This window comes from Balaenoptera borealis (genome assembly GCF_965194805.1).
Source record: "Balaenoptera borealis genome assembly, chromosome: 10".
In the NCBI taxonomy this organism is placed as follows: Eukaryota; Metazoa; Chordata; class Mammalia; order Artiodactyla; family Balaenopteridae; genus Balaenoptera; species Balaenoptera borealis.
In genome coordinates, this window is record NC_138874.1 from 108,530,084 (window position 1) to 108,554,315 (window position 24,232).

At 49.3% G+C, this 24,232-nt stretch overlaps 1 protein-coding gene across 11 annotated transcripts in view; it reads left to right on the forward strand.

Moving 5' to 3' along the window:
* TACC2 (transforming acidic coiled-coil containing protein 2) overlaps window positions 1-24,232 on the forward strand; it is a 75,300-nt gene that overhangs the window by 17,884 nt on the left and 33,184 nt on the right. For 7 of the 11 annotated variants that reach the window (XM_082406934.1, XM_082406940.1, XM_082406944.1 and 4 more), the window contains exons 1-4: window positions 6,579-6,712; window positions 8,686-8,822; window positions 18,669-19,980; window positions 23,795-23,855. In XM_082406934.1, the coding sequence (XP_082263060.1) occupies window positions 6,594-6,712; window positions 8,686-8,822; window positions 18,669-19,980; window positions 23,795-23,855 (1,629 nt within the window). In that variant the 5' untranslated portion in view covers window positions 6,579-6,593. Of the gene's footprint in view, window positions 1-6,578; window positions 6,713-8,685; window positions 8,823-18,668; window positions 19,981-23,794; window positions 23,856-24,232 lie in introns of those variants that run through there. The other 4 variants (XM_082406938.1, XM_082406943.1, XM_082406941.1 and 1 more) reach the window with 1 other exon arrangement.

Sequence of the window (24,232 nt, forward strand, 5' to 3'; positions counted from 1 at the left end):
CTGACAGCACCCAAATGTACCAGAGACTGATTTGCAAATGAGGAGTCTAGCCTGTCAATGTCCAGGAGCCTCTAGGACGTGGAGGACGGTACTTGGGTTAGGATGAGAGACGGAAGACACGTGCTCTGGTATTGGCTCCGAGCCCTCAGCAAGTCGCTGAGCCACTTGGCTCTGGGTTCTCCTCCTGGGGACCCAGGAGGACGCAAGCTTCTCGAGATGGGGAGCTGATCTGTCTGACTCAGATGCCCAGGTGCCCAGCACCTGACAGGTCCTGCTGAAATTGTCATGGAGTGAAATCCACGTGCCTCCCTTGTTGTGAGGATCACGTGAGAGGCTGGATGAGGGAACTCTGAGGTACGAATTGTAAAATGTTGGCCCCTGGTTGGGGCACCCCCATCCTGGTACCCAGGTGCCTGCCTGGAAAACCACCTTGAAATCAGAAGAACGCTTGTTGAGTGTGGAAGGTGAGCCTTGGATGCAGGATGGATGCTTCTTGCAGGCTGTAGCAGCACCTGAAGGCTGGCCCCGCTGCACCCCTGTGGGTAGAGCCTGGAGGGGGCTGGCCCACGTGGGTGTGTCTGCCCTGAACTGTGCAGAGGGGATTGGCTGCATTCTAGCTGCCACTCCGCTTTCTCCAAACTCCTTGTCGGCATCTTCTCTTATATTGTGTCACTCTGGACATCCAGCTAATCAGGTCCCAGCTGTGTTCAATTCCTTGTGTTCTGGACCGTCTCTACATAAGTATATATGTGTATGTAAATATACATGTGTTTATGTGTATTTGTTTACGTTTATATATAATTATTGTACCCCAAATAAGCTCATACTATATTCCTTAATTTGCTTGGGTATTTTTATACATTTATTTATTTTATTTATTTATTTTTGGCTGCGTTGGGTCTTCATTGCTGCGCGCGGGCTTTCTCTATTTGTGGCGAGCGGGGGCTACTCTTTGTTGCAGCACGCAGACTTTCCATTGCGGTGGCTTCTCTTGTTGCGGAGCACGGGCTCCAGGCGCGCGAGCTTCAGTAGTTGTGGCACGTGGGCTCAGCGGTTGTGGCTCACGGGCTCTAGAGCGTAGGCTCAGTAGTTATGGCGCATGGGCTTAGTTGCTCCGCGGCATGTGGGATCTTCCCGGACCAGGGCTCGAACCCGTGTCCCCTGCACTGGCAGGCGGATTCTTAGCCACCTCGCCACCAGGGAAGTCCCTAATTTGCTGTTTTTCTACTTACCACTTAGCTTGGAACTCTCCTGACTGTACTTGCAAACCCACCCACCCTCATTAACAGTATGCGGTTCTGAGGGAGGGTCTGTTACTTGCCAGGTGCTAGAAAAAGCCCTAGTGGTTGGCCAAACATTACTGCTCTTTTTGAGTTTTTGCATCCTCTTCTATTGTTTTTCTGTCTCTTTTACCACTTAGTCTTTATAGGTGCTATTTATCTGCCTATCTTTTTTTTGCTAGCATCCATAAATATCTTATTTCCAGTTAGATTTTTAAGAATCTGAGTTGAAAGATTCCAATATAAGTTACTCAAGCAAGGCGTTAGGCTACAAAGATGAGATTTCAGGGGTATCAGTGCATGAAAGCCAGGGCATAAAAGGGCCATCTGGGTCCCTTCTTTCTTTATTTCTCCTGAGACTTGATTCAGTCTGGCCTTTCTCCAGGAAGGCATAACACGATGCAGTTACAAATCTGTGGAATCATGAGCCCGGAGCCCATTCAGCGTTGATTCTTCACTGCCTGCAGTGAGGCCCGCAGCCAGTAGAGTCAGTTCTCTTTTGTGAAGTTCCCAGTGTCACTGCAGTTAAGTCAATTTCAGAACTTACTGTGTGTGTGTGTGTGTGTGTGTGTGGCGGGGGTGTTCATCGGGCACACGCATACACACTCACACGTGTGTAGTGCCACACCGAGCCCTCACCCCGTCCCTGGCAAACGTGGGTTGTGTGCACCTTGAGGGAAGGATGAAGGCCAGCTCAGTGCGACTCTTGAGAGTGTCCACATTCTCCTGAATGCACTTGTGTCCACGGACCACCCGGCAAGACAGCCATCCCATGCTGTGTGTGGCCTCCAGATTCTCTTTCATGCCCAACTCAGTAGGCATGACCAAATAAAATAGAAGACTTAACTTGCTAGCAAATCACATTCCCCCAAATTTCTAATGCTTAGAAACCAAGGGCAGAATTGGAGCTGCAATAATAAGGAGGAAGCATTATCCTTACAGTAATTATGCCCACTTCCTGGACAAACAATCCAAGGGCCTGGGAGGTCGAGTGACTTGCCTAAGGTCACACAGTTACAGTGAGTGACATAGTTATAGTGTCGTGAGAGCTGATGGACTGCATACCATCCATTCCAACTTCTGATTTCTTTGGGGGACATTCTGTCTCCCCCATTCCATTGGGTCTGGATGGGTTGCTTATTTATTAGGGTTCCCTACCCTCTTCTAGCTAAATGATGGGCATACGACCCAAGGTGGGCCAACTGGACGCTCCTCCCTGTCTCTTCAAATCTGACTCCTCAGCCACCGTAGCATTTCTATATAAATTCCATTTTTTAGTTATTGAGTCGGTTCCTGTTTCTTGCAACTATAGTCAATTTACAACTGGCCATCACCAGGTCTGCGGGACTCCTCTATCTATGTATACTCTTTCCCTTTGTGATTGCATTTCTCTTGCTGGGGCAGCAGCCTAACCCAGAGGCGGCCAGTGTGTTGATGGCCAGTGCCCTTTGAACCCTGCTGACATCTCAACGTAGCCACCAAGTGAAAGCTACTTGAATCTGAAAATGGACCTGGCGTATAGCCCGACAGACGCTGGGTGCCAAGAATCTTGGGATACGTGTGTTAGCATCTATGTTGATTTTCCCTAGAGTGTCAGGCTGAAAATCCTAGCTGCCTGGCTTGCCAGAGCTGGCTCTGTGTTCATGAGAGACAGCACCTGACCGTGGGCCCCTCAGTCACCTGACAGTCCAAGAAGCATCTCAGCCTCTGGTTGTGTTGAAATCACGTTCTCCCTTTACCTATATATTGCGGAGCGATGTTGCCGAGCAAATCCCTTTTCTATATCCAGGATGGGCAAATTAAAGTGAAGGACCCTTTTCAGTCAGCCCGAGAAAATGACCAGTCCGGCCAAGTTGTTTTAGGCAGGAGGGAAGCGTGTGTGTGAGTGTTTGGGGCAGAGACAGCTTTTCTTGACAAGGCTCTCACAGCAGAATGTTCTGATGAATAGAATTCAGTGCACATCAGTTTCAAAGATATCTGCTCACTCACCAATCCATCAAACTCTTACGTGAGCTGCAGAGATGAACGAGACGGTCTGATCTGTCGAGAGCTCAGGTTTGTTCCCGGAAGGTCTCCCTCTGTCTTCGGGCGGGCAGGTGGTCTTCTGACCTGGAGGATTCAAGCCCTCCTCCCTGAGTCGGGGCTTTGGGCCAGCGCTCTGCCTTTCCCTTGGTTTGTCTTCAAGGAGGGGGTGGGTAGGAGGAGAAGGGGCTTACTTCTCGCTCAGGTGGTCCCTCCACGAGGAGCTCAGAGGCTGGGCCTCGTGTCCTGGGAAGCCCCACACCTCTCAAGTGCCTGCACTGTGTCCTTTCACTCTTGGTAGGTGTTGATAAGCACCAATGTCCCCCGGATCACTTTCACAGTGGGAACTGTAAACTGGAATTCTGAGGAATTGATCTGGAAATTGATACGCATGTGGAAACGTCCCCTCCACTTTAGCAACGCTTAAGCACAAAGTGTGTCTTGATAATCAGGTAACCTGTAAGTATAGGTAACTTTAGATCTCCAGGGTGGGAGGGACAGTATATTTAGAAAAAAAAAGCTGTTATTTGGAGGCAGTGTTTCATGCAGGCAAGCGCAGTTCTACAGAACGTCTGCCACGAATGGGCTGGTGGCCTTGGGAATCACTTTAGCTCTCCAGGCCTCAGTTTCCTCACCTGTTTAAAAAGATGTGATATGAGTGTTGGAGCAGGAAGGAGTCTCTTAATTTTCTACCACCTTCAAAGTTGGAAGATTCTGTGGTCTCTAAAATGTATTCTCCCAAGCCCTTGAATTAGCTCTAGTAAAACTTAAGCAAAATGTAACCATTTAATGATATGCTGGAAAACTGCATTTATAGTTCTTCTCTATTAAAAGGTTCTGATGTTTTAATTATAGATACACATTCACACATGTATTTGTTTATATATGTATGTATGTGTATATATTATAATATGTTAATTATGTTATACTAACTACTTATATATTATACTAATATTATGCTATACTTTATTATACTATGTTATATTATTATTATATTATGTGAGTGCTGATCTTATACTACTTTGTTGTTGTAGTTTATAGAAGTAAAACACAAACATATTTAAACCAAATCAAAAATATAGGTTAATAGGCCTCAGGGTTCTACATTCTGCCAGCTGTCTTGCTTTGGGGACAGTTGCCATAAAATACTGTTTTGACACAATGTGCCATCTATAGAGGGACCGTATTCGTTGTTGTGCAGAGGAGAAGTTTCCAAGCTGTGCTCGGTGGGCTTTAGCACGCTATAGAGATTCTCCAAAATCTGAGAAAAGTATTTGAAAAGATATTTTAAAACTTTACCAGCACGCTGAGGAGCTTGGTAGACTTCAGGTTTCAGCAGCCAGCACAGTCTGTCCACACGTGGTTACACATTTCCATCTTTCTTTCTCTGTACACACACACTGTGTGGTGTTGGATGCCACCAGCATATGGCCTTGCGCTGATAGATTAATTTGGTTTTGCCCAGTTAGGTAGCTCTCCTGTCTTGTCTGCCTTATTAAAGAATGTTCCATGGTCACAGGACAAGCTGTTAAAAACAGGTGTTGTTTGTGGTTAACTCATCGGTATGTATCGGGACTTTTCTTTTTTCTTTTCTTTTTTTTTTGGCTGCACTGTGCAGCTTGCAGGATCCTAGTTCCCCGACCAGGGCTCGCACCCGGGCCCACTGCAGTGGAAGCACGGAGTCCTAACCACGGGACCTCCAGGGAAGTCCCTGGGACTTTTCTTACTAATGTGCAGCCAGGAGAGGAATCAACAGATCTAATGCTGCAGTTGGCATCCCCGACCCTCAGTGTCAAATTTTCAAGTTCATCAAAATAGCTTAATTGTTCTCAATAATAGACTTTATAATAAGAATATATTATACCTTGAGCTTACAGAATAAGTGAAATACTACTTTATGCATAGGAATTTCATGTAAGATTCATTTGGAAATATAGTTCTGTTGCTAAAAAGGTTTGGAAGCCACTGAGGTAGTAAGACAGCACAGATTTTAGAGGCAGACAGTTCTAGATTTGAGCCCTGCTTTCCCTAGCTTACTAACTGGATGGCCTCGAGCAAAGTAATTTGCCTCTCTAAACCATAGCTGTGTCTTCTGTAAAATGGGCCTGCTCTCCAGCAGCAGGATGTTTTTGTAGATTATAGAGAAATGTACAAATGGCCTAGTCCAGTGCCTGACACATAACAAAGAGTTCAGCATATGATAGCTATTAGACCGCTCTTCATGCTAGGAATTAAAGTCATTATAGTTCATGCCTGGCCATTAAGAGGTATGTCTTTACACTATGGAAGTGCATATACCTTATCGTATTTGCATGTATTTACATATTTCCTTATATGGAGAACCTAGGTATGCATATCCTGGTGAGTATATTTCCCTACAATTCAGAGTCATTTTAGCAAACTGTAATGGCACATTTCTCTTTCTAATACAGCTTCTTGGCAAATTAAATTAGTTACTTTTTCATTTTAAAAGTGTGGAGCCTTTGCAGAATAATTTCCTGTACTTTAGGTTCTTTTGGTAGGAAAAAATAATCAAGTAGCCGATGGGAACTGCTTTTATGCATTGGGACTCTGAAATGCTGCTTTATTTTTATGTCCAGGCTCCGTGGGGGGACTGCAGAAATCCCTGCTCTTGGGAATGTTTTTGAGCCCCCTGAGAAACTGAATAGGGAGAAAAGAGCTAACTTAAAAAGCTGCTATCCGCCTCCTCTAATTAGCTTGCTCTCTGCTCCTGGGAGAGGGAGTGAAAATATGAAAACAATGCAGGAAGTGCTGGAAGTGAATGGCATTCTAGGGGTCCGTGGTAGCCTCTGATGCTTTGATGCAGAAAAGTTCACAGTAAACAAGGCAAGGAACCACACAGGGGCTTGGTGTACCCTTGCCCTTCCCACACACTGTGTCCCGCACAGGGCCGTGGGGAACGGTGGTCCCTTCCGAGCAGGTGTGCCAGCTGGGCAGCTGCAAGCAGGGGAGACCTCATTGGAATTCAGCAGCTTGCATCCACAAACGTCCGGCCCTCCCCGTCGCTTGCTTGTGCTCTTGGGAAAGATCAGGGGCCCTTTGTGCTCTAAAGCCACACATCACCAGGGTCCGGGGATGCAGAAGCCATGGGAAGAGCACAGAGTCTCTCCCTCAGTATCTCTGCTGGAGTCTGGGGAAGCTCTCACAACATTTGTGGCTGGCCGTGCAGCTAACTTTTTCGTGACATCTTAAAGAGATTCGGATCCCAGAGATACCAGCAAAGGAATTAGGGGTGGGAATTTGGGCGACAGAAGCTGTTCTTCAGCGGAGATGGCTTTTGCCTCTTGGTGGACATGGCCCCCGGTGGAATGGGCCCGGTGGATGTGGACAACGGTGACCGGCAGTGGGGACTCCAGTCTGCAGGTCCTTCAAGGAAACTCAGGAAAGAGGCAAGTTGTCTCCGTGTATCTCTTCAACGTTGTCGCTGACCTGTGAGAAGCTGGGGGCCGGGGCGACACCCAGGGCCCACCAGGCAGATCCAAACTCCTCTTTCGCTTTGATGCTCGGTTGCATAACTTCCTTGTGTTTTTCATACCGGTAAACAGATTCTGCAAAACTTCAGGCACCTAGATCTGTTGTTGTGGATCTTAAATTTCCCCCCTAGACAAAAGCTAAGTCTGTTAATATTAATGTGTGTTTGTAAAAGCCAGCATGGCCTCTGTCGTGTTTGCTTGAATTCAGTCTTTCCTAATGAAATTTGATAGTATGCAGGCTTCGGCTCATTGGATCCCATCAAAAGCAGCTCTGATGTTTCTGTTCGTCTCTTTGTCCCTGGAGGGCTGTGTGGCAGGTTGGAGGAACCAGGGTCCTTGAAAGGATGGGGGTGGGGAATCTTTGGCTCTGACAAAGTGAGTCTCTGACAAACAAGTTGTAAAAACATCGATGTAGATTTTCTGAAGGAGAACTCACCAAATGGCCCTTTTTTCCTGTCCTGCCTGACTGTGGAGGGATTGGTTCCTCGTGGTGTTCTCTGCCGGCTGGCAGATGGTCTTTAGAAGATGCTGACTTCTGCAGAGGACACTGGTCCTTTGATAGTCTTGGTGCCCGGCGCTGTGAGCGTTTCACGTTCCATACACACCTGATGCGTCACCCTCTGATTATACATCTTCTGCCAAATCGCTGGCTGGGTCGCTTGTGCCAGCAGCGATCCTAAGTATCCACCCTCTTGATAATTACCTTCCCTGTTGCAAGTAAATAAGTGGCATCTTGGTCTATTTAAAGGATCCCGAGACGGGAATCAGCCCAGGTGATGCTGCCGCTTCTTGCACGCTGGCATCCTCAGTGTGGTGGGGCTGGGGCCGTGGACCCCTGTGCCTCCTGAGCACGTGAGGAGCTGCCCTCCAGCCTGAGGACACATGCCTGGCTCAGTGACTTGGGGGTGCCTCATCCTTTCTGGCTTGAAATTGAGTCCTCAGGGGAAGCAGGGTGATGGAGCAGGACTGCCTCCTCTGGATTTTCTCGAGCCCAGGATAAGGCTTTAGTTTGGTGAGTGGCATCCCCCTTGTTCCCGGGTGGGGGGCGTCCTCTGGGTGGAGTTTCGGTTCATCTCTCTGGCTGAAGAATCTTCCTTGAGAAGAGACTTCACTGCAGACCAGCGAGGGCCATTTTCACACTCTTGGGATCAGCAGGGGGGCTGTGCTTTGTGTTTTGGTCTGACACGTCCTCCACCTGACCTGCCAGCTGTCATTCATTCACTTATTCACTTAACGGATGTTTATTCACCGCCTCCTGGTTTAGGCTGGGGATGCAGTGATAAACAAAAGAACACAAAACAAAACAAAACAGGCTGCCCTCTTGGCCTTTCAGCTCAATAGAAGGGAAAGATCATTAACATGATTAGAAAGTGACTAAATCTATAATAACAAGTTGTGTGCTACGAAAGAAAGGCAGCGGGAGAGAATGATGGGGTGAGGGGGAGAGAGACCTAATGAGATTTGGTCTTGTGGAGTGAGGGTCCTATGGGTGTGTTGGAACCACAGCATCACAGAGTGTCCCTGGGAATGCTTCCATATCATTTTGACTGAATTGTTGCCAAAATAACGCGAGCCAAAGTTGATCAAAAGATTCCACTGTTTGTATTTGCCACTAAGGTCAGCAGTATGTATCTCGTGTAGAGCTGAGTTCAAAGACTCCGTCATTTGGGCACAAAGCTGGTGATAATGAGATTCACTCCTGGGAATCACGCTGAGAAATGACTTTGCTCACGGCTGGCCTCAGACCGTTTAATTGGGCAGTGAGACTGGTTGCACCGGTCCTGGGAGGGGTCATTAGGCCGCGCACTGCTCCCCAGCACTGGCTCCTCGGAGCCAACGCAGCCCCGGCCACTGTCTAACCTGTGCTCCTCCCCCTGTCTCTCCATCAGGAGTTCTGACTCTGAAGAAGCATTTGAGACCCCGGAGTCAACGACCCCCGTCAAAGCTCCACCAGCCCCACCTCCGCCACCCTCTGAAGTCGTTCCAGAACCCGAGGTCAGCGCACCGCCTCCCCCAGAAGAAGCAGGTAACCAAGCATCAGGCGGCCCTGGGTGAGGCCTGGAGGCAGCCCTGCGGCTGAGCCCCAGGAAGACTCACAGCGGCTCCTCAGGGGACCCGGCTGGAGGAGGGCACACACCCCAGGGGGCTGGAGCTCCTTAAATTGTCACCAGCCTCTGGGGCCTCTCAGCTCCGGGCTTGGTTTGATGTGGTGTAAACTAAGGGTGCGGAGATACAGTGGGTTATTTTGTGTCTGCTTTGCAGAAGTTTAGGGGAGGCCTCTGGGGAAACCATGCATTTAACTCTGGGTGCCTTTCAGCTGACGTCCAGAACTGGGTTTGTGCGGGTCAGTGGGTCTTGGAATTCTCTGGTGCAATCTTAGATTCTAATATTTGGCCCCTTGCTCCCATAAGAGTACTGGTTCTGGATCACCCATGTGAACCTGCATTTTTATTAAAAACGTAGCTCCTGTGGGCTTGGGGATGATACTTAGTAAATGGGCGAGAAGAGAAAATGATGGATGGCTGAATCTGTGCAGGGATGACTCCTTTATTCCTCATGAACTTCAAATTATCCAGATTTCTTATCACTTTCCCACATCCCCTAGTGTGACTTAGAACAAAGACCTTTATGTACCTTTCAGATGTGGTGATTACTGGGGGTGGGAGGATGGGGAAGGATAGGACAGATCTCCTGTCCCAGCCTCCAGCCTGCCCAGCTGGCTGGAGTCCTCTGTGTGCTTCCTTAAGTTACACCAGCAGGGGCGGGACCACCTCAAGCATTAAAGTTTAACATGAGGCCTGGAAGGAGATGGGGATTGCTAGGAATGGCCTCACAAGCTGGTCAGGGGGCCAGATGGTCTCAGAAATGGCTGTACAGGCCAATCAGGGGGCCAGGTAGTATCGTCTTCAGAGCCAGACAGCCTCAGCTGGACCCTGAACTTCAGAGGGCCCCATTCTGGCCTTCCTGGGGCCACAGCCCTCGCAGTGAGATAAGTCTGCAGAGCCAAACTCCTCCTGGACCGTTTTCTGGGTACCTGGGAGCAGCCACTTCCTGGGCCCGCCCCATCCCCATCTCCTGGCCCATCTTTCCAAGGCTGACTGTGCCCACATTTGCACCCTTCAGCCAAGGAGATACCAAGGATGGGGCTGCGACTTACAGGTGGGTTGTCCACACACCTGTGCTCGAGGCTGCCCCTGGTGAGGGATGGAGGTTGGGGAGAGAAGGAGCAGGCCAGGGGCCCGGCCTCCGTTTGTACTCTCGCCCTGGCCAGGAGCCAGATGAACTGCAAAATAAAAAACCATTTTGACCTTAATGTTGGTTTTAGAAAGAAATGGATGTGATTCTTTCTACCCGCTTTGGCTTCAAGCTGGCCGTAGTTTTAGGGCAGACACTCCTGGAGCTTTGTTCCTAAGCAAATGTTCTCCGTGGTGCTGGGGGGAGAGGAGAGACACCTTTGCTGGTGTCTGATAAATGCAGTTTTCGTATCCTCCCCTTTTGACAGCTTATCAGTTAGTAGTACCTGATGCTGCAAAGTTCGTTTAGGCACTGAGCTCTGAGAGGGTACTTATTGGAATTTGTTTGATTTCAAGGTGGGGAGGAAGCAGGAAGGGCTGCTTACCTTTCTCAGGGAGTCGTTTGCACCCTGACTTTCTTTCTTTCATATAATAAAGAACATAAAAATTCCATTTCCTATAATATTGTAAAAAATTCACCCCAAGGTTTTAATGGAAAGTGGCTGAATGACAAACACATTTTAATCTTTAGGTCAAATGTGCAATTAAGAATAAATTATCCTTTCTTATGGGTATAATAAGTTCATGCCTATACATGTGTGGGATACCTTAGGAAAGATGTCAGAAGAAGAATGAAGGCCGAGGACAATGCGTGGTCCACCCCCAAGGACCATGCAGGGTCCAGAGGACGGTCATTGCTGTGGGCATGTGTGCGTCCTGTGGGATTTCCAGTCACAGATCGCTTCTGGGGTTGGTTTGCCACCTCTGTTCTTTTCTTCAGCCTGTCTTTGTTTCTTCTGCCTGACTTCTCTTTCAACAAAGCAAAGAACAATCTCCATTCTCAAACACACACCCACACGCATGCACAACACTCACCTCTTGCTTAGATGGCAATTTTTGAAAGAATGAACACTATGGAGGATTAAGAGAGAACCCGCAATGGAAGGGGTTGGAGCCGTGAATTGCCATGAGTCACAGCCCCATGGAACTTTTGATTACACTGGTTGGAGTCTGACTTTATGCTTCTCCTCCTTGGAAAACTACAGTGAGGCTAAATGTATGTGGATTATACAATAAGGACGCTTACGGTCGGGATTGTGTCTGCCAAAGCCCCCCTGTCTTGGGCTGTACAAAGATCCATCTGATTTGTTGCACTCATTAGAAAAGTCTCTGGTCCCTTCTGTGGACAGCATGGGACAGTACAGATGAAAGAGGCGCTGTGCTTGCTTGTGGAGGTGGCTAGAGGAGAAGAAAGCTTCCTTCTGGGAACTGAGGGAGAGAGAGGGCAAGAGAGGAAAATCTACCCTTTGGTTTGCCTCTGCAAAGTGCCTGGGATGTTGCTAAAGGTGCCAAAAGAACCACATGAAATAATAGACGAGACCTTTGGTTGTGAATAAAGACATGATTTTTCCTCCTGGAAACTTAATTTTACAAAATAATCCGTCACCTTACCTTGGGTCCTGCCAGCATGATTGTGCTGCACGGGACAGGATAATGGGCGAGATGTGGCTGGACGCCATGTGTCTGCCGCTCGTCTGGGCCGTGCCGGGGTGTGGCTTACCTGAGCCCAGTTTTCTTTTTCTTTTTCTTTTTTTTTTTTAATAACTGACCTAAGATTTTTTTAAATGATTATATGATTTTACTAGTTATTAGGTAAATATACATTCCAGAGGCTCTTAGCATTTACCATTGATGAACATAGTCTAACTAGGGATGGTCACTCAAGCCTTTATGGCTTTTATTTCAATGGCTTTATAATTCTTGCATAGTTGGTTAAAACTGATGGTTTAGCTCATGATACAAAAACATGTAATTGCCTATGTGAATTAGTCATTAAATCTTATTTTCAGCGAGGACATGATTTTACCTTAGGTTGCTATGTTATAGACAGATTAATGAAAAAATAAAAGTGAAATTAACCTCTTTCATTGAAAAGAAACGGGAGAAAATTAATTTGAAAAGTTACATGCACCCCATTGTTCATAGCAGCACAATTTACAGTAGCCAAGACATGGAAGCAAACCAAGTGTCCATCGACAGATGAATGGACAAAGAAGATGCAGTGCATATACACAGTGGAATACCACGCAGCCATTAAAAAAGAATGAAATAATGCCATTTGCAGCAACATAGACGCACCCAGAGACCATCATATTAAGTGAAGTAAGCCAGACAAAGACAAACATCATATAATATCACTCATATGTGGAATCCAAAAAAAAATGATGCAAAGGAACTTATTTACAAAACAGAAATAGACCCACAGACATAAGAAACAAACCTACAGTTACCAGAGGGGATAGCGGGGGAGTGGGAGGTAAATTAGGAGTTTGGGATTAACATAAACACACTACTGAGTGCAAAATAGTTAAACAAGGACCTACTGTAGAGCACAGGGAACTATTTTCAGTGCCTTGCAATAATCTATAATGGAAAAGAATCTGAAAAAGAAAAAAAAAAAAAATATATATATATATATAAAACTGAATCACTTTCTGAGCCCCGTTTTCTTATCTGTAAAATGAAGCAGGTGACCCGTGAGTCCTCTGAGATCCTTCCCACTCTGACTTTTCATGGTTCTGTGACCAGGACGCGTGGCTGCTCTACAGTGGCTGCATTATTAGAACTCAAAACTGGCCACTGAAGGACATAACTAAACGTCACATCATTAAATAATAGCTCCATTTAGCGTCTGCCATGTGCCAGGCCTGTGCCAGGTTCTTAGCAAGTTTCATCCCGTCTCAGGCAAGGGAAGGAACCCCAGTGCTCACGGCATCCCTGTACTGGGCATCTCATCACCTGCTTGCCAGTGAGATGTGGGGCTTCTGGACCTTGCCCTTGGTCTCAAAACAAGTGAGGGGCTGTGGGATCAGAATCCCCGCTTCTCGACTCCCTTCCGTTTGGAAATCAGGTTGCTCTCTGTGCAGGCGAGATGAGCCGGTGCCTCCGAGGCAGAGGGTAGGCCACGTGGGTGCCAGGTGGGTGACGAGTAGATGGTCAGTGAGGGAAGCCCGTCTGTGAGACCAGGGGTGGGTTTCCATCCTACAGGTGCCCTCCCCCTGGAGACGTGGTTCCCCATGGGGGGAGCTCTGTTTGCTCATTCTTGCTGGGAAGATGCCCAGCACAGGGAAGGCCGGTGTGGGGGGCCTTGAAGGTGACCGGAGCCGCCCGTGCCCTGCTTGACCTTGACCTTTCCTCACTGCTCCGCGGGAAGGGTGGCCTCGTTGAGGCTCCATTTGTGCTCCACATGGCCGTGTGCGGACTGCTGTCTGCAGATTGACCCAGAAGGGAGCTTACTGCACCCAGGGGCTTCTGTTTGCACCTCTCAGGACTCAGTCTCCATACATACTGTCACTTGCTTTCATCTCCCCTGAGGTTGCAGTGCAGGGTGCCCCCCGCAGAGAGATAGGAAGCCTCCTGGTATCAGGCGAGGCATCTGAGAGCCCGGCCAGGCGAGGGCCCTTCCCGTCCTGGGGCAGGGGCACAGGGAGTGGGGTCACGGTGGCGTGTGTAAGAGTTGGGGCCCACGGCTGCTGTTTCCTGGCACTGCTGTACCCGGGACTAGGTGCTTACGTGCTCCTCCCGTTTCGTCCTCACAAGAATGCCTGATTTATGGCTGAGGCTCAGAGGAGTTGAATAACCTGCCAGGGGTGGCCCTGGGCACCTTGGGTGGGCACACCAAGAACCTGGCAGGGCCCTGAGCCTCTGGACGCACATTTTCTGCCCTTAATGACCTCGCTGGAGGATCTTGACTGCGCTCAACGTCCAGCTCAGGTGGATCCAACCTGTTTTCACAGAGAATTTCTCCATCTCTAAACAGAGTCACCCTGGTCGATAGTTGTCGTGACCCACAGAGCCTCGAGCAGGGCTGCTGCTCCTCAGCCTCTGGGAACTGAATGCAGGTTTGAGAGCATAGACGTGGGAGAGCAGGGCAGATGTCCAGGAAGCAGCGGGCACAGACCTGCCAGGCGTGGAGGTCCTCGGGACCCAGCAGGGTTTGCGTGAGAGTCCGGAAGCCTGCCGGGTCTGGGAGAGAGGCCGGTTTTCCATGGGCTGCCTGCCTCTCTTGCTGGTCCGTTCTGGGTTTAGTGACCACATCAGAGAGTGGACACACAGGGACCGCATCTGCCTGTCACTTCACCCGCCCTGACGTCTCACACCGCTGAGTCCCCATAAGCAATCAGAACTCACCTCAAAGATCAGTCCAAGCCATCCAGGCTGATCCTCCAAGCCATATCTGTGGCCACATGTGAAAACATTACCCCTGGAGATGTGAGGAACTAGACTGTGTCCTGATAGGAAGCAGGTGACATGAGCTAGCCCGGGCCCGACTTCCCTGCTCTAGGAGCCGCCTGTGGCACCTGTGAAAATGCGCGTTCCGAGCCCTGATCCCAGCCCTGCTGAACTGCTTCGCCAGGGAGGAGCCAGAAGTCGGGGGTTTCAGTGAGCGTCTCAAGGTGTGTCCTACAATAGGCAAGTTTGGGAAACGTTGGATTCATCACGGACTTGCTCTGAGCTGCCCACAGCTACCGGCAAAATGCCGCATGAGGACTGAGTAAGGCTCCATTTGTCTCTCATTAGCCTACTTAAAACGGAGGCCTTTTCCAGAATAAACATTATTGATTGCAATCGATTATTATTCACAGACTTGGAAGGCTGTAGAGCTAGGCTCCCTGTGCACAGGACCATTTACGCTTGATGTGTTGGATGAAGCCAAGCGTCCGAGTGCGGGGGTGCCTTGTGTTGGCACCTTTAGGCCTCTGGGCCTGTGGGTTCCTGCCCAGGGCGAGCTGGCTGGGGGTGGGGTGGGGGGAGGGAGAGGGGGAAGCACAACACAGCTGGCAGTACGTGCTCCAGTTAGAAACAGTCAGCAAGGCTGAGGGATGTGGCCTTGGAAGACAGTAGTGTGAGAGTTGCGTGACATCGGTTGCCCCTTGTTGGCTTTCTCCCTTTCCTTGGAATTCCCTCTTGTTTCCAAACACATTTCTTTTTTCCTTAGCTCGGGGATTGTATTGCCTAGTATAGTTAGGGACTGCACTGTGTGCCCTCAAGTTCATACGCTGAAGCCCTCACCCCCCAATGTGACTGTATTTGAAGATAGGACCTTTAAGGAGGTGACGAAGGTTAAATGAGGTCGTAAGGCACTAATCTGTTAGGGCTGGCGTCCCTGTAAGAAGAGGAGGAGACGTTAAGGATGAGCTCACACAGAGCAAAGGCCGTGTGAGGACACAGGGAGAAGATGGCCATCAGCAAGTCAAGGAGAAACCAAACCTGTGGACCCCTTGACCTTGGACTTCCAGCCTCCAGAGCTGTGTTGTTTAAGTCCTTTGGTCTGTGGACTTTGTTCTGGTGGCCTGAGCTGACTGATACGTCGGGCACCACCTAGTAATCCTTTGGGTATCATGAACCAAAGATGCTGATTTTGTCCTCAGACTGAGCCAGAACCTGGAGCCAGGACAAGGCGTTGGTCTCCAGGGCAAGCGTTGCCCAGGTCTGCGCTGGCGGGATGCAGCAGGCAGCAGACGTGTGCACGTGGATGGATCCTTCCTTACCTCTGTGTCCAGCATGCCCCACAGTGGTTGACGTATAGGAGGCACCCAGATTGTTTGACGTATAGGAATGAATGAATAAATTGTCTGCATGCAGATATGGTGTATGGACATTTAGAAATCCAGTGGCGGGGACCAGGAATCCAGCTGGACCACACTTGCTTTGGAAAATCAAGGCCTGCACGTGGCAGTGACCCATTTCTCTGGTCTAAAGTTTTCTCTGAAGAGCATCGAAGGGCCCTCCCAGCCCTGCTCTGGTCAACAGACAATAAAACAGTGGTTCTCAACCAGGGATTATTGTGCCCCCCAGGGAACATGTGGTAATTTCTAGACACATTTTTGTTGTCACAGCTTGGGGTGGGGGAATGCTAATGGCATCTAGTGGGCAGAAGCCAAGGATTCTGCAATGAACAGGTTGGGCCCCCTGCGGCAAAGTACTAACCATCCTGAGATGGCCACAGTGCCGAGGCTAAGAAACCCTGTGTCGAGACTCGATTTCCTGGTCCATGATGATTTAATTAGGGTATGTCAGTTCTAAAGAGGAAAGCCACATTAAGCAGTCAGAGAGCTTTTCTTCTGGGGAAAACAGTTAGCAGATGGTTAAGCTGAATATCTGCTGACTGTTGCACGGTTTGGGGAGAACTCCTGACATCTGAAGGGCCTCGAAAGGCTTCCTTCTTCAGGCTGCTGGGGTATGCGTAGCAGCCTGAGAGAAAGCAGGTCAGCGGTTGTGGGCCTTGCTTTGGAAATGATGGGCTGGGCTGAGGCCCTTTCTCTCTCCTGCAAGGCCCACTTGAAACACCTGGTCCTCTGAGTCCCCTGGTCCTTCGGTGCCCTCTGTACTGTGTGTCCAGGACAGGAAGAGGAGGCAACTGCCAATGGGAGGATGGGGTGCCGGAGGGTGCCAGTCTCTGGAGGAAACAGGGAGGGAGTCGACTGTAGAAAGAAGAAGGGAGGGGACATCTTTTGAGATGAGAATGAAGCAGGAGTGTTTTCGAGACACGGAGGAATCTTTTGGCAAAAAGGGTTGAGAGGCTTCAAGCAAGCGCTCCATCTTCTAGGACATCTGCTCCAAGTAAGGCCTGGGGTGGCTTTGGATGCAGAAGAGAAGGGAAGGTTTGAAACCATGGCTGGCGAACAGACCTGCTTCCAGAAAGTGATCTCCATGCCAGAGGCATTTATTGAGCCGGCAAGAGAAAGTGTGACAAGTCCAGGGAAAACGAAGATAAATCAGACCAGTTCCTGATCTCAGGAGGCTGGCAGTTTCCTCGTGTTGTCTTCATCTCCTGCAGTTCTCTGCTAAGTGCTCACCACCTCGGGGTGTGCTGCCGTGAGCATGAACTGCTCTGAGAAAAATCTACAGTAGGAAGCCAGTTTGGGTATAAGTGAGCATTTCCCAAACCTTGTTTATTTGTTGGAATGAGGGATTAGGGCTGCCAGATTTAGCAAACAAAAATACAGAGCGTCCAATTAAATTAGAATCGCAGATAAACAGTGAGTGACTGGGACTTGGGACATATTTATACTAAAAAATGTATTCTTTTATCCTAAAGGCAAATTTAACTGAACATCCTATATTTTATCAGGCAACCCACGGCAAGGGGTGGGGTGGGTACTGTAGGATATAATTCCTGACAGTGGAATGCCGTCCCAAGTCGTATATGTGCCAGCTCTTTTTTTTTCTTTTCTTTTTTTGGCCGCTGCACGCAGCATGCGGGATTTTAGTTCCCCGACCAGGGATCGAAACTACGCCCCCTACGGTGGAAGCCCGGAGTCTTAACCACTGGACCGCCGGGGAAGTCCCTGTGTCAGCTCTTGAATTCCTTCTTCTGCAGACCACTTTGCAACATTTTCTCCCCTTTGTCTAGGGACACGTTTTCAGTTTTCTGGCCAATCGTTTTCTGGCATCTTGACTGCCCAGGACAGCTGTGAAGCCAGAAATGCATGCAAGGCGCCGCCTGGTGCAGGCAGAGCCCAGAGCAGCCCAAGCCAAGGCCAGGCTGGCCGCATCCCCACGGAGCAGTGGGGTCATGAGATGATGGAATATCTCTTGGCCAGCATCTGGAGCATCCGCAGCATGTTTTAAAATAAGGAGCAGCCTCCTTGGCTGGCAGTGGCTGAGGGGAGAGGAGAAACAGGGAAGAAGCTGCAGAAAAATGGAGAGAGAATGGATGAGAGGGAAGGCCAAGAAGAGGAGCATGGCAGGCAGGGTTGGAGGGAGAGGTCACGGGGATCCCTGGGGTCAGGACAGGTGGCAGACGGGGCGAGCTCAGTCCTGCTGCAGTTGCCCGGGGGCCTCCAGATAAAGGCTCTGACTAGTCAAGAGCAGGCTGGATGATGAAAGCAACTAGTATCTACCAAAGGCTCACTGTGCTTTACTTGCATTATTTCTCTGTCTTCCTTTCCTGCTCCTCTCCTTTACTTTAGCCACACTGGCCTCTGATATTTCTGCAACACACCAGGTGTGCACCTACCCCAGGGCCTTTGCACTTGCCGTTCCCTTTGCCTAGGATGCTTCCCCCCCCCCCCAGTATCCCCCTGGTTCACGCCTTTACCTCATTTCTGATCTTGGCTTCAGTGTTTCCTCCTTGGAGGGCTTTGCCCAGCTGCCTTATTTTAAAATTGCAACACCCCTCCCCTGGCTTTCTTTTTCTCCATAGCACTCACCGTCCGTCCGACAGTCCATACGTTTTACTTGTTTATTGTTTCTTGACTGTCTTCTCCCTAAAGAATGTAACTTCCAGGAGGGCAAAGATTTCGTTCATTGTTGAATACCCAACGCCCAGAACCGGTGCTTTGTTTGATCAGGCACTTGGTAAACGTGTTTTGAATGACAATGATTTGAGCTATGCCTTAAACAGCCCTTATTGCTCCCATTTTACAGATGAGAGAGCTGAGGGTCAGCTTGTCCAGACCCTGGAGCCAATGGGTGAGAGCAGGATTTGTACCCAAGCAGCGTGCCTGTCCAGTGGTGGGTGGGTTGGCCTGGGGCTCTGATATTAGAGGGTTATAGTCTGGCATGAGATGAGATGAGAGACTGTCCAAAGTGTCCTGTGTCCTTCAGTGACGGCTTTGTCTCCGTTTCCTCAGGATGTGGCTCTGAGCCGGTCTGTGTCCCCGATGGCCCCCGCAGCAGCTCGGTGGAAGGAAGTCCTTTCCGTCCTCCGACACACTCCTTCTCCTCCGTCTTCGATGAAGACAAGCCGATAGCCAGCAGTGGGACTTACAACTTGGACTTTGACAACATCGAGCTGGTGGATAATTTTCAGACCTTGGAGCCTCGCTCCTCAGACTCTAAGAATCAGGATTGTAAGGTGAACTCGCGGAGGAAGTCCACGGACTCTGTCCCCATCTCTAAGTCGACGTTATCCCGCTCGCTCAGCCTGCAAGCCAGTGACTTTGATGGTGCTTCTTGCTCAGGGAGTCCCGAGGCCGCGGCCCCGGCCCCAGATGCACACAGCACGGGTTCGAGCAGTGCTTCCAGTACCCTTAAGCGAACTAAGAAACCGAGGCCACCTTCCTTAAAAAAGAAACAGACCACTAAGAAACCCCCTGAAACCCCCCCAGTGAAAGAGACACAGCAAGAGCCAGCCGAAGAGAGTCCCGACCCCAGCGAGGAGAATCGAATAGCCGAGGCAAAAACGGAATCAGCCAAGACGGAAGGTTCTGGACCAGCCTTATCAGAGGAGGCACCCGTAGAACCTGCTGCTGTGCCCAAGGCTGCCTGCCCTCTGGACTCCGAGGGTGCAGAAGGGGCCATCCCCCCAGCTTCTGGGGGTGGCAGAGTGCAGAACTCACCTCCCGTTGGAAGGAAAACATTGTCTCCTGCCACAGCCCCAGAAGTGGTGGAGGTGTCCCCATTGGATAGTGGGGGGCAAGAGGACTCCCCAGCCAAGGGCCTCTCAGTGAGGCTGGAGTTTGACTATTCTGAGGACAAGGGTAGTTGGGACACCCAGCAGGAAAACCCCCCTCCCACCAAAAAGACAGGCAAAAAGCCGGTTGCCAAAATGCCCCTAAGGAGGCCAAAGATGAAAAAAACACCTGAAAAACTCGACAACACTCCTGCCTCGCCTACCAGATCCCCTGCTGAACCCAATGACATCCCTATCGCTAAAGGTACCTACACCTTTGATATTGACAAGTGGGATGACCCCAATTTTAACCCTTTTTCTTCCACCTCAAAAATGCAGGAGTCTCCCAAACTGCCCCAACAGTCATACAACTTTGACCCGGACGCCTGTGATGGGTCCACTGACCCCTTTAAGACATGCTCTAAGACCCCCAGCTCACCTTCTAAATCCCCAGCCTCCTTTGAGATCCCGGCCAGTGCCATCGAAGCCAATGGAGTGGACGGGGATGGGCTGAACAAGCCCGCCAAGAAGAAGAAGACGCCCCTCAAGACGTAAGTTCAGGGGTGCAGGTGGTAAGATCGGAGTCGGGGCTGGGCATTGGCTGTGATTGTTGCTCACGTGCCTGGATGACCCGTACCCCGTTTGCTGCAGCGCCACCGTGTTTGCGGCAGGATGCCTGTTTTCATTCCTCTCTGCACCCACGGTGGTGGCTTTTCCCGTCCACGTATCCCGTTGGGTCTAGGGTCATTGATCTTTTGCCTCAATTAGTCAGTGGTCGAAAGCTTTACTTGTAGCTGAAGACCTGACTTTCAGCTTCAGGGGAGTGTGGGATCCATGGAAAGGGTCTGGTCAGCCTCCCTGTTGGTGACTTGGCATTTTCTGTTTAACACGTGAATTGCTTTTTGGAGTGACCTCAAAACTAAGAGATCTGCCCTTATATTATTAAAATTTGTAGTGTTTGTTTCTGCCCATTAAGGAGACATTAGCCCAGGAGGCGAACACAGTAGGCTTGGGAAGCCCTTGAGAGAGAGAGAGAGGTCTGGTCTGGGCCCCTCCCTGTACCCCAGCTAACGTGTAAGAAGCACGCCGGTTTATCTTCACCCCTGTGTAGTCATCTTCATAGACGAGCGTCCACAGGCCCTGTAGGTCCAGAAAAGATCAGTGGAACCTGAAAGGGAGAAGCAGTCCCCACGGTCCCCAGGAGGCCATTAATAATCAGGTCTGCTCTCCAAACACTGGCCAAGTAGATTGTGCATAATACTACGTGTCCATGCCTCTGGAATTCATCCCAAGACCCAGCTCCAACTTGGATGGCTACCGGTCCATCCTCAGGACTTTGGTCCAAGTGTAGGTGGTTTGGTGCTTGGAGCTTTTCTCCACTCATGTAGTATCGTCAATCATTTAACAAGGCCAAGGAGACCGGGCTTCTGGCGGCAACTCAGCAGAACAGACCATGGCTGCTGGCCCCTCCGAGTCTGCCTGGTACAAATCGAGATAGGGTGACCTGTTTACCTCTCGTTCTGGGCTCCCCCAAGCATTTAACATTTGAGAAGAACCCGAGGCTTCCTGAGAAGAAGGTCTCTAAGCAGGCTTTGGCCTTGGATCACCTTACCTCTGTCTGGTGTTGGATAGAGGAAACAGTCCTGGCCACAAATGGGACTTTTCTTAGATCAGCTGCCAAACCAGGCCCTCCTTAAAGATTCCATAGCTCTTTGTTGGAAGCTTTGTTTTAAGCCTCAAACCGGAGAAATCTGAAATGCCCAAATCACGAAGCTAATCTCTCATTTTGGGGATGAGAGCCAGTTTGTAGGCACTCCCTCCTCCTTCTCTGCAGATAGCTTGGTTCTATTCTGTTCTGTCATCAGAGATGGCTAACCGAGGTTGGGGAAGCTAACCCGTCTCCAGGTCTTACCTCTAGGGCAGATGGCTTGGAATCCTACACTAGGGTGACAAAGCTCTTTGAAGCACCAACACTTTATGGGATAACTGGAACCAAGAGAGAAGGCGTTCTCTGACAGCCCCTCTCCAAAAAGCTGGGATGTAGCCCACACTTCCAAGCAGAACAGTGGATGGCTGTTGTATCCTAACCCATTAATAACCAGTTGTCTGCAGATTTATCTTTTTTGTCAGTTCCTTCTGTCTGTCTCTCTTTTTCTTTGTCTTCTTGTCTTAGGATGGTTGAAGATGTGATGTCTGTATGTTCTCTGTTGTAAGTAAATTAAATGGAATCTGCCTCTTACACCAAATGTGCTTTTTTCTGCCTTTGATTTTGCTTCCAAGCTCTTTTTATTTCCTTTCCATGGCTGCTCCTTACGTATTTCTGTGGCGGGCCTGGGAATGATGGGGCATGGGGCTTCCCAGTAGCAGAGGTTATTTATCTGTTTCATAGTGATTCGCATAAATGAAACTGCTTGGCTGTGAAAACGTGATTATCCAACATCTGCCTGCTTGTCAGGAATGGAAGTTTTTTTTCCCCTTGCTTATTGGATGTCTTCATCTGAAACCCATACATTTTTTTTTTTTTTTTAACTCTCATCCCATTCTTTCATTTTAAGTTGGGCGATTGCTTTCAAAGTATTGTGGCTTCACATTAAAATAACCTCCCAGTCCAACCACAGGCAGCAACTGCTATTGCTTTTTCTGGCTACACGTGAAGCAGAAATGTTTGAGCTGTTTCAAATTGAGACTGATGGGAGCCCCCTGAAATGCGGGGTCAGCTCAGTGGAGCGCACGGCTGTGAGAGCCATTGCCAGGCTGCTCTGGGTCAGCAGGACCGGGCTGGGTATCAGCATGCCATCTGGGGGTCGCCTTGTTGAGGGAGACAGAGCAACAGAGCAGACCACCGCTGTGACCGTACTGCTTTGCCTCCCTGGCCAGGAGAGATCTTGTGGGCCGCTCCTGGGGGCCCAAGGACAGGCACTTTCTCTGCCTCTTCATTATTCCACGAGGAGCTGGCCTGGCCCCAGGCATCCAGCAGCCCCGGGATAGGGTGGAGTCTCTCAGGCTCTCTTCTGCCCAAGGGATTTCTTTGGTATTTTAGAGCCATTTAGCAACTGTAAAATACACAGTTATATATTTATATGCATGGATAAATATATGCTTCAAGCTGTGATTGCACTGTTCACATGGCAGATGTCATAAATGCTGTAAATAACCATTTATGGTATTTCTTTCATGACTGAAAGCCATTGTTGGAGCGTTTTATTCCAGAGAACACAAGGAGGAACTTGGTGCCAATTTGCTCTGTCCATCCAGTTAAAGTTTAGAGCAGGGGAGGGGAGGGGGGTGGTCTAAGGTGAGGGGGACCCCCGCACAAGCCCTTGCCTTGCTGGGGGCAGGACCAGACCACGGAGGGGCCTGAGACCAGGGGGCAGGGGCCGGTCTGCAGGTGGAGAAGCCGCCATTCTGATAGTGGAAATGAACCCCTGACCACCCAGTAGACTTAATGGAGCCATCTGTGCTAAAAGTCCCTTCCTTCTGACTCCTCTGGAGTCTGAGCTGATGTTTCCTTTGCCTAGGTCCTCCCCTCTCCTCCCCTCCCCCTCAGCCCCCAGTTATTTATATGAGGGGGAAAAAAAGACCAGAGTTGTTAGTCGTGGTTAGGAAAGACATTTTTTAAAAAATTGTTTCATCTCCAAAAAAGAGCTCTGGAGATTGGTTGCACAACAATGTGAATGTACTTTACACTACTGAACTGTACACTTAAAAGCGTTGAAGATGGTAAATTTTATGTTATGTGTATTCTACCATAATTTAAAAAAAAAATGATCTCACCCTTCGCCCTGCCTTTAATTAGAATCCCACCCAGAAGTTCAGAGGTGCGGGAATCCATTAAGCTCAGAGTTCCTGCACGTAGGAGGGAATCTGCCAGTTCTCCCTGAAGACCCAGAACTTTCCTTCCTGTTTCTGCACGGCTCCTTCCGTTGTTTGAGTGCTGTGTCGGCTTGGTCTTCTGTGAACTGAATCCTGTTAATTGGTGTCACAAACTGAGATCCCCTGTCCCACCTTAGTTGGTTCAGACATTCCTGGATGAATCTAGATATATTAATCTGCTCACCAGAATCTGCTTTTTGAAATAAGAACATCTGGGTAAATTTAGCTTCATTTTCTGGGTCAGCTCTCCAAAATGGCATCTTTTCAAAGATTTCCAGCTTGATGACTCTTTCCCTCGGGGGCAATAATCATATCTGTTAGAAAGTCGGAATGGCTTGTCGGTGTGGACGTCTTTCAGTTGGTGTTGGAGTGGTGTAGACTGGAGGGTGGTCTGGGTCAGATACTCAGCAGTCAGACGCTCTGGGCCTCAGTCGGCTCTGGAATGTTCTGTGCCTCTGTCTGTTGTGTTTACATTTTGCATTTTGTTTCCAGTGACACATTTAGGGTGAAAAAGTCGCCAAAGCGGTCTCCTCTCTCTGATCCACCTTCTCAGGTATAATGTTCCCTTGATACTTGTGATTTTATCCCTCACTCGGGAAGATAAGGCTGATGTGTTTTTATTCCCCATTAGAGTCAATAGGGTTTTCTTTTCTGCTCGTCATGCCCCTCTCCTTGCCTCCTACATGGAGGGTCCCTCAGTGTTTGCAAGACATTGTTTTGATCCCTTTCCTTGGGGAAACATCAGAGTATGTCCCAAGAATAGGCAGATGTTCAGGAAAAATGTCAGTTGGATTCTATGGGAGTCATGGTGGTCCATTTTGGCCAGTTAATCTGCTGAGAACTTACTTGAATATCAAGTTGCAGAAGTCTGTTGAGATAAACGCATATATAGTGAGAAAGAAATGAATATGTGTCAGGAACACTGGATTA